Source organism: Vicia villosa, unplaced genomic scaffold (assembly GCF_029867415.1).
Source record: "Vicia villosa cultivar HV-30 ecotype Madison, WI unplaced genomic scaffold, Vvil1.0 ctg.003025F_1_1, whole genome shotgun sequence".
Classification (NCBI taxonomy): domain Eukaryota; kingdom Viridiplantae; phylum Streptophyta; class Magnoliopsida; order Fabales; family Fabaceae; genus Vicia; species Vicia villosa.
Window position 1 is genome coordinate 228,265 of NW_026706095.1, and position 11,679 is coordinate 239,943.

An 11,679-nucleotide genomic window follows, 5' to 3' on the forward strand; every position below is an offset into this window, starting at 1 on the left:
GTTATCAAATTTTATAAAACAATAAAAAGTAGTCGTTAAAAATTATTATAGAATATAACCAAAAACCACTTGATGCCAGAATTGACCTCCAAACCGGATTAAATCGGTGGTGAAAAAAAGAAGAAAAGAATATAACCAAGTTTATAACATACAACACTATGATAATACTAAAAATATATAAGCAATACTAAAAAAATTTAGATGAATAAATAACATGTAATATTAGAGTATTTGGGTTTGGTCCAATTAAATGTTTTTTTTGTTTGTTTAATTTTCTTATGGGTTATGAACGGATAATTTTTTTTAAAATTTGTAATTTTTTTTAGGACTTTTTTGGGCCGGGTTAAAAAAGGCTTGAAAGTAAATGTGCTAAAAAAATAAAGTCCAAACCCTAACTTTTTTCAGGCCTGATAGACCAGCTCATGAACTTCGGCCCATTTTGACAGGTCTACTTGCAACCATTTTGACAGGTCTACTTGCAACTATAAATTGTAGCGTTTTTTAGATGAAAAAACAAAAAGATACAAAAATATTTTACACATACAATCAATTAAATAATTCAACAATTATATTAATTATATTAATGATAATACTTGCATATAACGTTTTACATTGAAAAAAAATTATATTTTTTTAGAGTTTAAAAATAGTATATTGATAATATAAAATAATTTTACAATCAAAATATAATTTATTATGATAAATGTGTATTCATTTTTTTCTTTTATTTTTAATCTTTAACACCTTTTATAACTTTACTCTTTTCATTTTTCCTTTTAATATGTTTTGCTAAATATGTTTCGGAAAGTTAACAAATATATTTAACTTTTTATTAAAATAATCTTAAATACTATTTGTTTTCGCAAAATAAAAAATGAAAAAGATGATTTTTACAAAGTAAAAAGTAATTGATTTTCAGAAAATAACAAAAAAAAAAAGAAGAAAAATAATGTAATACTCCACAAATCTTCTGGAAACTGGAAAAGACAATTGAAATCGTTACTCTTGAGAATATTTTCACTCTACCATAATTTCTTCTCTTTTTCTCTCCTTCTCAATTTCAAACGCCTTCAACCATATGCAACTTTCGGTAATTTTTCTCATACTCTTCCGCACTAAATTTGATTTCAAATCTCATTTTTTGTAGCATCTTTCGTTCTAAGAGTTACAATTGTATAATTTTTTTTAGCAAAATACGTGAAATTTCATACTAAAAGTTGATTTTTTTAGGTTTTTCATGGAAGAAAACAACACCCTTCATGCCTCAGATTCAATTGATAAATCTAGGATTGTTGAAGCCAAACCTTTGCGTAGTTTAGCTCCTGTATTGCCTAATCATATTCAATCTTGTTTTCCTGCAAATTATCCATCTGGGTTTCCTCCATTTTGTTCATTTGAGAAACCCCAAGATATCCCTCTTCCAAAAGGAGCTCAGGAAATTTCTGTTGATACCGAAATAGCTGAGGAAATTCCCGTTTCTGGGAAAGAAACTCCTGTTGCTGCTAAAGTGACTCCAATTAGGTTCTACAAGAGTTCAGTTGATGAGGAAGTGAATCCACGAGCAAACGGAGATGTTAATTCGTTTCCAGAAGGGTTGAACGGCGATGAATTTGTTGATGATACACGGAAGCGAGGTGGGGAGAGTATACAGAATTGTAAAGAGTTTCTTAAACGGAAAAGGAATAAGAAAACTCGGGAGGCGGGTGTTGATGGTCAAACTAGTTCTAGTGTTGGTGTTAACCCGTCTCCAAATGATGAAGGTAATCGTGAATCGGTTAATCATGTGCTCATGATGTATGATTCGATTCGAAGAAGGCTTTGCCAGCTTGAGGATTCAAAGGAACTGAATAGTTCGCTTGCCATTAAGCGTGCGGATCTTAGAGCGAGCAATGCTTTGACGTGTAAAGGGATTAAAACGAATTTGAGGAGAAGAGCGGGAGCGGTGCCTGGGATTGAGGTTGGGGATATTTTCTTTTTTCGAATGGAGATGTGTCTTGTGGGTTTACATGGTCAATCGATGGGTGGAATTGATTATATGAATTTCAAGGACGGGTCGAAGGAAGATACTGTGGCGTTAAGTGTTGTTTCATCGGGAATGTATGGTGATGATACGGAGGATAATGATGTTTTAGTTTATAGTGGTCAAGGTGAGAATTTCAACAAGAAAGATAAGCATGTGACTGATCAGAAGCTCCAAAGGGGTAATCTTGCTTTGGACAGAAGTGCGCAGCGTCACGACGAAGTTAGAGTCATTCGGGGATTGAGAGATGCTGTGAGTAGAACAGCGAAAATCTATATGTATGATGGTTTGTATAAAATCCAAGATTCTTGGATTGAAAAAGGGAAATCTGGTGGTGGTATATTTAAGTATAAGTTAGTAAGGTTGCCTGGACAAAAAAGTGCTTTTGGTGCTTGGAAATTGGCTCAAAAGTGGAAAGGAGGTTCTGCTTCAAGGAATGGTTTTATTCTTGCTGACCTTTCCAATGGAGTTGAAAGTATTCCCGTATCACTTGTCAATGATGTTGATGATGAAAAAGGTCCTGCCTTTTTCACTTATTTCACGTCTCTCAAGAAACCGAAACCTTTTGGTTTAGTGCAGCCTTCATTTGGCTGCAATTGTAAAGCATGCATCCCTGGTGATTTTAACTGTTCTTGCATTCAAAGAAATGAAGGTGATTTTCCGTACACTGCAAATAGTATTCTAGTGAGTCGGAAGCCGCTGATTCATGAATGTGGCCCTATGTGTCGGTGTCTTCCCAACTGCAAAAATCGAGTATCGCAGACTGGGTTAAAGCCACACATGGAGGTTTTCAGAACAAAGGATAGAGGCTGGGGGCTTCGGACACTGGATCCTATTCGTGCCGGTAGCTTTATTTGCGAGTATGCAGGCGAAGTTATCGACAAAGCTAAGGTATCTCAGAATGATGAAGAAGATAATGATGAATATATTTTCGACACAAGCCGTATTTATCAACCATTCAAGTGGAATCATGATCCTAGCTTACTGGAAGAAGTAAGTTCAAATGTTTTGAGTGAAGATTATACTATACCATCTCCTCTCATTATAAGTGCCAAGAATGTGGGAAATGTGGGTAGATTCATGAACCATAGTTGCTCCCCAAATGTGTTTTGGCAGCCGGTACTATATGCAGAAAACAATCATTCCTTTCTCCACATTGCATTTTTCGCCCTTAAACATATTCCTCCTATGGCAGAGTTAACATATGATTATGGATTTGTCCTTGCTGGCCATGCCGAGGGTAGTAGTGCACTAAGAAGGAAAAATAAATGCCTGTGTGGATCAGAAAAGTGCCGTGGTTTCTTTGGTTGACATTTTGTTGCAGATGCTTGCAGCTAACATGGTTCTTGGAAGCTTGTTCATGGCCAAATGAGGTTTGTGGATCTATTGCATGTTTTCAAAGTACTTTGATATTTATATTGAATGCATACCGATTTCAAAGTTCTTTTGTATAAGCTAGTGATAAGTTGTTTGAAATATGCATGAATGTGATAGAAACTGGTACCTGTAGTGAATGAATCAAGGAAAAGCAAACAGAAATGATAGTACAATCCTTGCAGAATTTGTCTAGTAAACAGTTTATATTATTGATACAGATTTAACACACCTATACATAAGAGAAAATGATAGAATAGATATAAAGCAATTCCTATCCAAGAAATTCGAGAGTCTTGATCTCTCCCTTCAAAGAATTTGAGAGCTTGGTCTCTCCCACCCAAAACCACTCAATAGCTATCTCATAATCACTTTCTCCTTTGCTTTCTCTATTTATTCCTAAAAATTAAACAATTTAATTGACATAATAACTTCCCTAAACTGTGCATAACTGCCATTATAAGTAGTCTAACAAAATGCTTTTCTACTAGTAATTTATAGGTGCTTATTTTTATTTTTGACAATGCAGTCAAATATTTAAGAATGAGTTGTTAAAAAAAAGGTGATTGAGAATCTTAAGCTTACTGTATTTTTAATTCCATTCAGCTAGGCATCTAAAATCATGATGCCCCAAATTTGCAATCGATACCATTTGAGTTCATTTCTATGACTCATTTTGTTGTTTGTGGTTTTTAGTATAAGCTTTGGAACTTAAGGTTAATGTTTTAAAAGAAGAAATTTGTTGATTTTGTGCTATTATGCAACTCTGGTTATGCTTTGTTTTGTTGCCAATTATTATGTAGTTTTTTTACAGCGAATCATTACATAGTTGGTTCAAAGTTTGGATACAAAAAGAGGATTGTGTAAGATATATAGTGTTAGGTTGTTACCTGAATGAAATGCATTACGGCACAAGTATGGTGTGGAAGCAAGAATTGCATTCACTCATTTAGAAGGTAGCAAAAGGTACACTCTGCAAACCATGATGAAAACTAAGAAAAACAATAGGTAGCTTAAAAGGGGACGCCAAGAAGGAAATCAGGGTGTGCGAACTAAACGTTTTGAGGTGTTATATTTGGCACCAAACACGGGGATAGAAGTGTTTATAGGTTTGCTGTGGTTATAAAAGACTTATAGGTTTGCTTTGGCTATAAAAGACTTGGATCAATTTTTATTACCATAACACCAAATATACTAAATTACCAAACGACTCTTTGGTATACTAGAAGTAAGTAAGGTGCATTGTATACAGTGCAAGTTTAGCAAGATATGCTAGCTTTGACTTAAAGTTGAAAATCGAAGAATGAAGATCATGCTACACCAAAAGTTACATGGTTAGGTACTTTTGATCTTTACGGAGAAAAAGATATTGGCCATATGATCAAGTTAGCTGATGAAATGAAGATATGTTTTGGGTGTTATCTGTGATAGCAAGGTACCTATTAAGCTCAAAGGGAAATTGTACCATATACCTGTAGGCTAATTGTTCAGAGATGAGAATGTTGTGGTGGATGAGTGGTAATATGAGATAAAGTTTAGTAATAAATGTGATATACAGACAATAGCAGTAGCACTTATTCATTGCTAAAAAGATGATAACGTTTTCTAGAGATGATTTGACATTGTAAGGTAGAAAAAGATATAAAAAAAAATGCTAAGAACCAATAAAATTGATTGAATTTTGATGAGACCAAGATCCTCTCCAACATGCACCCTTCTCCAATTGTAGAGGATCCAATCTCATTCCGGAGGACCCAAGTGATTCTTTGGTATTACATGTGCACCGTGCTATAGTGAGGAGAGATGCTGAAGTTGTTATTGCTGTTCATGTGCTACTGGGATGTGCATTTGTTTTGGACTGTTGCAGTTTCCCGTGTTAATTGATGTTTTCTCTGTTGTCTTCATATAAAGTATTTTAACTGAGCGTGTCAAAATCTTATGGAACTTGCTTTAAGATTATGCATGGATCTCACACACATGTTCACATGTATGCAAATGTTTATGCTTATCATTATCTATGAACTGAGTCGAGATGATCTTCATTTCTTAAAGAAAATTTTCTATCTCATTAAATGTTAATTTCTTTATTTTTTACATGTGCATACTCTTTATTTGACAGATGAGGAATTTCAATGTCTGAGAGCTAGATTCAGCTTGGAGGCTCCACAACTTAGTGCATGCTTACTTCCAAATATCATTACTGTGAAGGGTAGACTTTATTTATTCAAAATTAATCACGGGTCTACGGGCATTGCTATTTCTTGGCTCAAACTTGGATTATCCTGCCCTATTCCTAATTTTAAGAGCAAAATTTTGGTGAATTGAATGGTCATGACCACTTGAAAGTATCATTGACATGCAGATCTTTATCTTGGATTTGTGGGATTGAAAGCATCATCGACATGCAGATCTTTATCTTGGATTTGTTGTACTGAAAGCATCATCGACATGCAGATCTTTCTTTAGCTTGGATTTGCTGTAATGTTGTAATTAGTGTTGATGTTGATTAGAAGGCTAATATTGGATTTTACATCTGGGATTATCGAACTAATTTGCTAAACCATGCTGTGTATCTTATTCCTGTATCTATTGATCTGGTGATTTGTTTTGTTTACATGAAAATATATTCATCCACGAGCCATGTAATGTACTAAAAGTATTGAGCTAGAACTTTGCTGTTTATGTAGTATAAAGTCCTACCCAGATTTAGAGATTAGTCTGTCAATGAAGCACAGATACGATACGGGTATTGGATTTGATATATATTCGATACGGAGATATGTTAGTTATTAAAAAATCTAGAATATGATACTTTTAAGATCCATATATAAAAACTTAAAATTAAACATTAGTTAAATCATTCTCTAACAAAAAATCAACTGAGTTTGCAAAATTTGATAGTAATTGGTTAAAGAATTATGAGAAAAAGAAAAGATAGATAAAATTGAGAGAAAAGTAATTAAAGGAAAATTTTGATTATTTATAGAAAAATGAAAGTGATGAAGTAGTTAAAGTTGAGAAAGATTGATTCATATTCTAGAAATATGAATAGTTATGAGATTAACTAGCAGCTTATTGGAGACATATTGTCAGTGTATTGTGAAACATATCATAATCTTTTATTTTATTTTTTAAATAAATCATTTGGATACTCCTTTGATATGTATCGGTGATGATCTATTAGAGCGTATCAGCGTATATGGTCTCCAATACATATCATAATCTTTTTTAAATAAATCATTTGGATACTCCTTTGATATGTATCGGTGACGTATTAGAGCGTATCAGCGTACATGGTCTCTATAATTATGCTTGTTATATGTGATTTTTAATAGTGATGCTATATATTCCTAAGTTTTTTTGACTTATTATAGAATTATAATCTATATATTCCACTTGAGATTTTAGGCAATGTAGATCTTATTAGTGAAATCACTTTCAACTTGAGAATCATGATTCCAAAAGAGAATCACAAACTTTCAGCTTTTCTATTTCCCTACAAGTTACAAATATCCTTCAACTGTTTTCCTATTATTTTTCATTCTTATGCAATTGTTTTTATTTTCTTTTATACATTTAATTGCTACTAGCAATTTAGAAACAAAGAACAAGACTAATGATGCATTTAATTGCCATCAGTGTCCTAGTGAGACTGCATAACTCTAGCAAAGTTGTCTATTATCAGTGTAACTGATCTGAAACTGTTTTCTTCTTTTCACCAAGGAATGGTTTGAACATCATAAGTATTCCAATTCCTTCAACCACATTCAAAAAGAAAAATACCATATGGGTACCTGCAGTTAAATGTGCAATAGTAAGCTACCGAGCAATACATCTAGCGAAAACACCGAAAACTCTTGATGTGTATTACAAAGAAATTAGTTGAGGATCATACCAGGGAGGAAAGAAGCATCACTACGTTTTTGCGACCAAGTTAATCTGTGTTGACCAAGATCATAAAAATTAAAGATGAATTTTGTGTTAACTCTCTAGTTATCTAAATAGAAAAGTAACTCGCAATATCCTCCTTTGAGAGATCTGCATTGAAATCGTGCAAGAAATTAGCGGAAAACTCACATTGAACCACCTGCAGCAGGTCCAATAGCTTTGAATAGAGACATAGCTGTCATAGATATACCATTAGCTGCCCCTCTTTGGTCTTGTTCCTGTTTTCCAAATCAACAATTTCTTCAGAAACTAACATCAAACATTTTGTGTAGAAACAGTTTTTTTGACGAAAAATACACTTACCACTACTCTGTTTTGTACAAGGAACAAACCTGTTGTAATTGTCACCTATAAGTCCATCAAAACAAATACAATAAGTCAAATTTGTAATAGAAAAAACCCTTTCTCACCAAATGAAGAAATGAACTTACAGATATAATATTCTTGAGAATGGAAGCAATACTAATGAATATGTATAAGGATATGCCTGACAACATTGCTATGAACGGGTAACTTTGCAAAAGTGGTATTGAAAATATCTGCATATGAAACATAATTCAAATGACAAAAAGTGAAATGCAGAATTTCAGTAAGTTCCACAATGAGATGAAACTAACCCCTGTGATTCTGGCAATTCCAACAGGTCCACAAGCTTTTTCCATATATTGGTATAGGGTTAGTTGATAGATCACAAGTGCTAGACCTGAAAATTTTAGAAGTTAGTAAAAGTACAAAATGTCTATTATGTAAATAATAGGAATACAAATTGTTAAAGGGTCTAAAAGTGCACCTGAAATTGCAAGAACATTACCAACATCATCAGTTGTGAAGTTCAAGCCTCCTAGACTTGGAGGACTAACACACCACAAAGAGAAAACCTAAAGAAAACATATAAAAGAAGCATGAGATTTCAAAAGAACCATGTATTTGGTTAAATTTATTTTAACTTCATGAATTTGAAATTTACCTCTTGATAAGCAATATCATGAAGTGAGAAGACACAGTAAGCAATTATAGATGACATTAAGGGCCAATTCAACAAGAGGCTTTCACTCTTTTGGACTGTCTTTTCTTTGTCAACCTTGTTGCTTCCATTTTCTAAAGCTTCAGCATCGTCCGCTGACACATTGTTACCATTGTGTTTGTGAAGTGTTTCCTGCATGCAATTTGAAGTATTTTATTGAGGTAAAAAACTTTACAGAATATTGAAAATCAAATACATAAAAAGTAAAGATGCATACCGGAATCCATAAGCAGATAATAACTACTACTAATGAAACGGCCGATATTATAAAGCTTGGCAAGGAGTAAGGATACCTAAGCCGATAGAAACACAAGATCAGAGTCGAGCCAAAGTCGAATTCTTAGCATGTATTAGAGAATATTTCCAGTTCTCATTTTTCTGGTTTTAAGAAGTTATCTAAACTATCGTTTTGTATGAATATCTAAAGAGAGGAACCAAAACGGAAACAAAATGATAGATTGTAATTAAAAGTGAAAACCAAAAAGGAAAAATAGAAAACATTTTCTAAATGCAAACAGACCCTTTTATTTTAATAAAGTTAAAATGTAGGAAAAATCACTTACTTGTCCCAAAAGGAACCTTTTGGAAATATATGTGGGTATTTCTCAGCTGGCTGCAAGATAAAAACAGGAGAGTGATAGTTAAAAGAATAATATTATGCGCATGTACATGCTTTTTGGAAAAACTGTCGTTCCAATGCTTAGGTACTAAACAGAATTTCGAATCAGTGTACCAAATCAATAATTTTGGTTCAGTTCGATTTTGAGAAAATTGAAACGGTTTGGTTCAGATGGCATTTTATTATTGTTCACTTCGATAAGTTTTTTGACTAAACTTGACTATGAACAACCATAATTGAGAAAACAAAGGATAAATATAGTACCTGAGCCAAATAACCTCCCAATGCTGGTCCAATGATTAAACCTGTTCCCCAAGCAACACTGACCTAAAAACATATATCACACTTACAATCATTATGATGAAATTCATTATCATTAAGAGCTCATATTGGACAGATTTTAAAATTATAGTTGTAATGCAGTTGTAAAAATATATAAAATGCGGACGTTGTGGCCTTAACCGCAGTTGCAGGCCGTTTTTTATAGTATACAATCTCTGGCGAGAGTTACTGTTGAGAGTCCAAGAGCTTGGTGTTCTTCTCGAAAAATTTCAGTAGCATAAGCCTATTAAATAGAGGAGTTTTGTCAAATAGCTGGCGCAGTAGATGAAAAAGTTAAAAACTTATGGTACCTTAGTTGGTCCAATTGCACCATTCAAACATCCGAGAAGAAATCTTGTGATAACGGCCATCCAGAAACTTGAACTAATGCCAAATAGTGTGTTGAAAATGACACTGAAGTCAAGCAAGCATTAGTGAATACAGAAAACAACACATTCATATGCTACAGAAAACGTCTAATTCATCGATAAAAACTTACACTGAGAAAACTCCGATAACCATAACAGGTTTTCGACCATATCGATCAGAAACCATTCCCCATAACACAGATGTTAAAGTTCTTCCAAGCATGAATGATGATCCTACAACATTTTTAATCATCATCACTTAACTGAAACATCTTATTTAACAAAGACTTCAAAGAAACGATATAATAAAAATAATCTTACCTACATAACCAGCATAGTAACTAATATCCGCCTCAGATTTCGCAATTTTAAAATCCCTAATCTGAAAATAAACTTTGCATCATTCAAAATCATGCTGTACCACAAAATAGCATAGAAAATTTATGGAAGGTTTACGCTAAACTCACCATGAAGTAAAGGAATGGAAAGAGTGATGATGCAGGAAGTGCTGACGAACATGACAAAACACATAAAGATCAGAGAAGAATTAAGCAGTGAAAAGTGTTAGAATTGGAAAAATGAAGTTGTGTAGAAGCTGAAAATTGGTTACTTGAAGATAACACCACCATCCATATGATGAAGAGATTCTTAACAGATACACCTTGGTTAAGCTCTTTTGCTTGTTCAACTTTACAACCAGGACAATCCTTATAGTAATGGTGATTCTTCTTCAACAATGGCTCTCTCATATTATCCACACTCATGTTTCTTTCTTTTTCTCTATATCAGTTTTTGATTTATGTGTAGCATGTAGAAGAAGATTAGTTAGAGAAAAAGATGTATCAGAGATAGTGATATGATCACTAGTTTCTTTTGAATTTCCACTAAGTGAAAAACAAGTGGTTGAGCAGATATTTATAGTTTCTTGAGAAAATCTTGGAGTTCAAGAATTGAATATGAGCAAGAGAAGAATTTTTCTCACATGTCAAAAATATTTATTATTAAGCTAAATTGGCCTTCCAAATTTTACCTGACGAATTATTTTTTTTTTATTTTAAATTCAAATAGTTTTCGGCCGCTGTCATATTTTTTTATAGAGAAAAAGGTTCATACACTGACAGTGTAAAATTATTTTACACTGTCAACCAATCACAACCTTGTATCAGAATAAATCATACTTTAAATTAAAAGTTTTTTTAATGACAAGACACTTTGTTAGTTTTATATTGGATGACAGTGTAAAATAATTTTACACTGTCAGTGCATATAAATTAAACTCTTTTTTATAACACATCCGTGAAATATTCGTTTTTTTTATTTATATTTTTATTTATAAAGTTTTACGAAGATTTATCCTATTTCATTAAAAAAATTGAAGCGTCATTAATTTTAAATATAAAAGTATGCAAGTAAAATTAATACGATTTAAATTTAAAATAGAATGATTAATTTTCGTGAATCGGAAAAATAGCAAACCAAAATTATATCAATAAGAATAATTTATAAACTATTTTCGTCATTATTATTACTATTTTCCGTTTATATTCTAATTTATAAAAATTTATATCAATAAGAATAATTTATAAACTAAAAAAAATTCGTCAACTATCAAATATACTTTTTAAAAATATATGAGCTCAAAAATTATAATTTCAAAATTTGGTAAACAGAGCCTAAAAGTAGATAAAAACATTTAAAACACGTTTTAACAATAAATTCTCATCATTGCATGCCTACTTCAAACTTATGAATAGGAGAAGACAACAAAAATGATTAAATGTTTGTGAAGTTATTGGAGTAAATGCAAACCTAACATAATTGGTTACCAAATAAAACACATGGCAGTTCAAAGAAATAAATATATGGATGATAATTAGGGATTTTTTTAATATGGACACTAAACAAAATTGATAACAATTAAAAAATTAAATAAATTAAAGATTTTTTTATATAGACAAATATTTATCTATTGTCTAGGATCAAATTGTTTAATATCAACTATTGT

The 11,679-nt window shown here is 32.3% G+C and overlaps 2 protein-coding genes across 3 annotated transcripts; one reads left to right on the top strand and one right to left on the bottom strand.

Annotated features, from left to right (window-relative positions):
* The first annotated feature begins 957 nt into the window (after positions 1 to 957).
* Positions 958 to 6,333, top strand: LOC131640281 (histone-lysine N-methyltransferase, H3 lysine-9 specific SUVH3-like). The gene is made up of 3 exons (XM_058910691.1): positions 958 to 1,090; positions 1,231 to 3,393; positions 5,514 to 6,333. The coding sequence occupies exon 2, from the start codon at positions 1,238 to 1,240 to the stop codon at positions 3,329 to 3,331; it is 2,094 nt and encodes a 697-aa protein (XP_058766674.1). The 5' UTR covers positions 958 to 1,090; positions 1,231 to 1,237; the 3' UTR covers positions 3,332 to 3,393; positions 5,514 to 6,333.
* Positions 6,334 to 6,568: 235 nt separating this feature from the next.
* LOC131640282 (protein ZINC INDUCED FACILITATOR-LIKE 1-like) lies at positions 6,569 to 10,593 on the bottom strand. 2 transcript variants are annotated; one of them, XM_058910692.1, is made up of 17 exons: positions 10,285 to 10,593; positions 10,142 to 10,182; positions 9,996 to 10,056; positions 9,806 to 9,908; positions 9,618 to 9,720; positions 9,497 to 9,550; positions 9,250 to 9,312; positions 8,930 to 8,979; positions 8,584 to 8,659; positions 8,310 to 8,498; positions 8,133 to 8,220; positions 7,960 to 8,045; positions 7,774 to 7,881; positions 7,646 to 7,690; positions 7,472 to 7,560; positions 7,290 to 7,333; positions 6,569 to 7,188 (listed from the first exon to the last, which is right to left on the bottom strand). In XM_058910692.1, the coding sequence occupies exons 1-17, from the start codon at positions 10,436 to 10,438 to the stop codon at positions 7,076 to 7,078; spliced, it is 1,467 nt and encodes a 488-aa protein (XP_058766675.1). In that variant the 5' UTR covers positions 10,439 to 10,593; the 3' UTR covers positions 6,569 to 7,075. The 2 variants fall into 2 exon arrangements, with proteins under 2 accessions (XP_058766675.1, XP_058766676.1); XM_058910693.1 differs by lacking the exon at positions 9,497 to 9,550.
* Between the last annotated feature and the right edge of the window lie 1,086 nt (positions 10,594 to 11,679).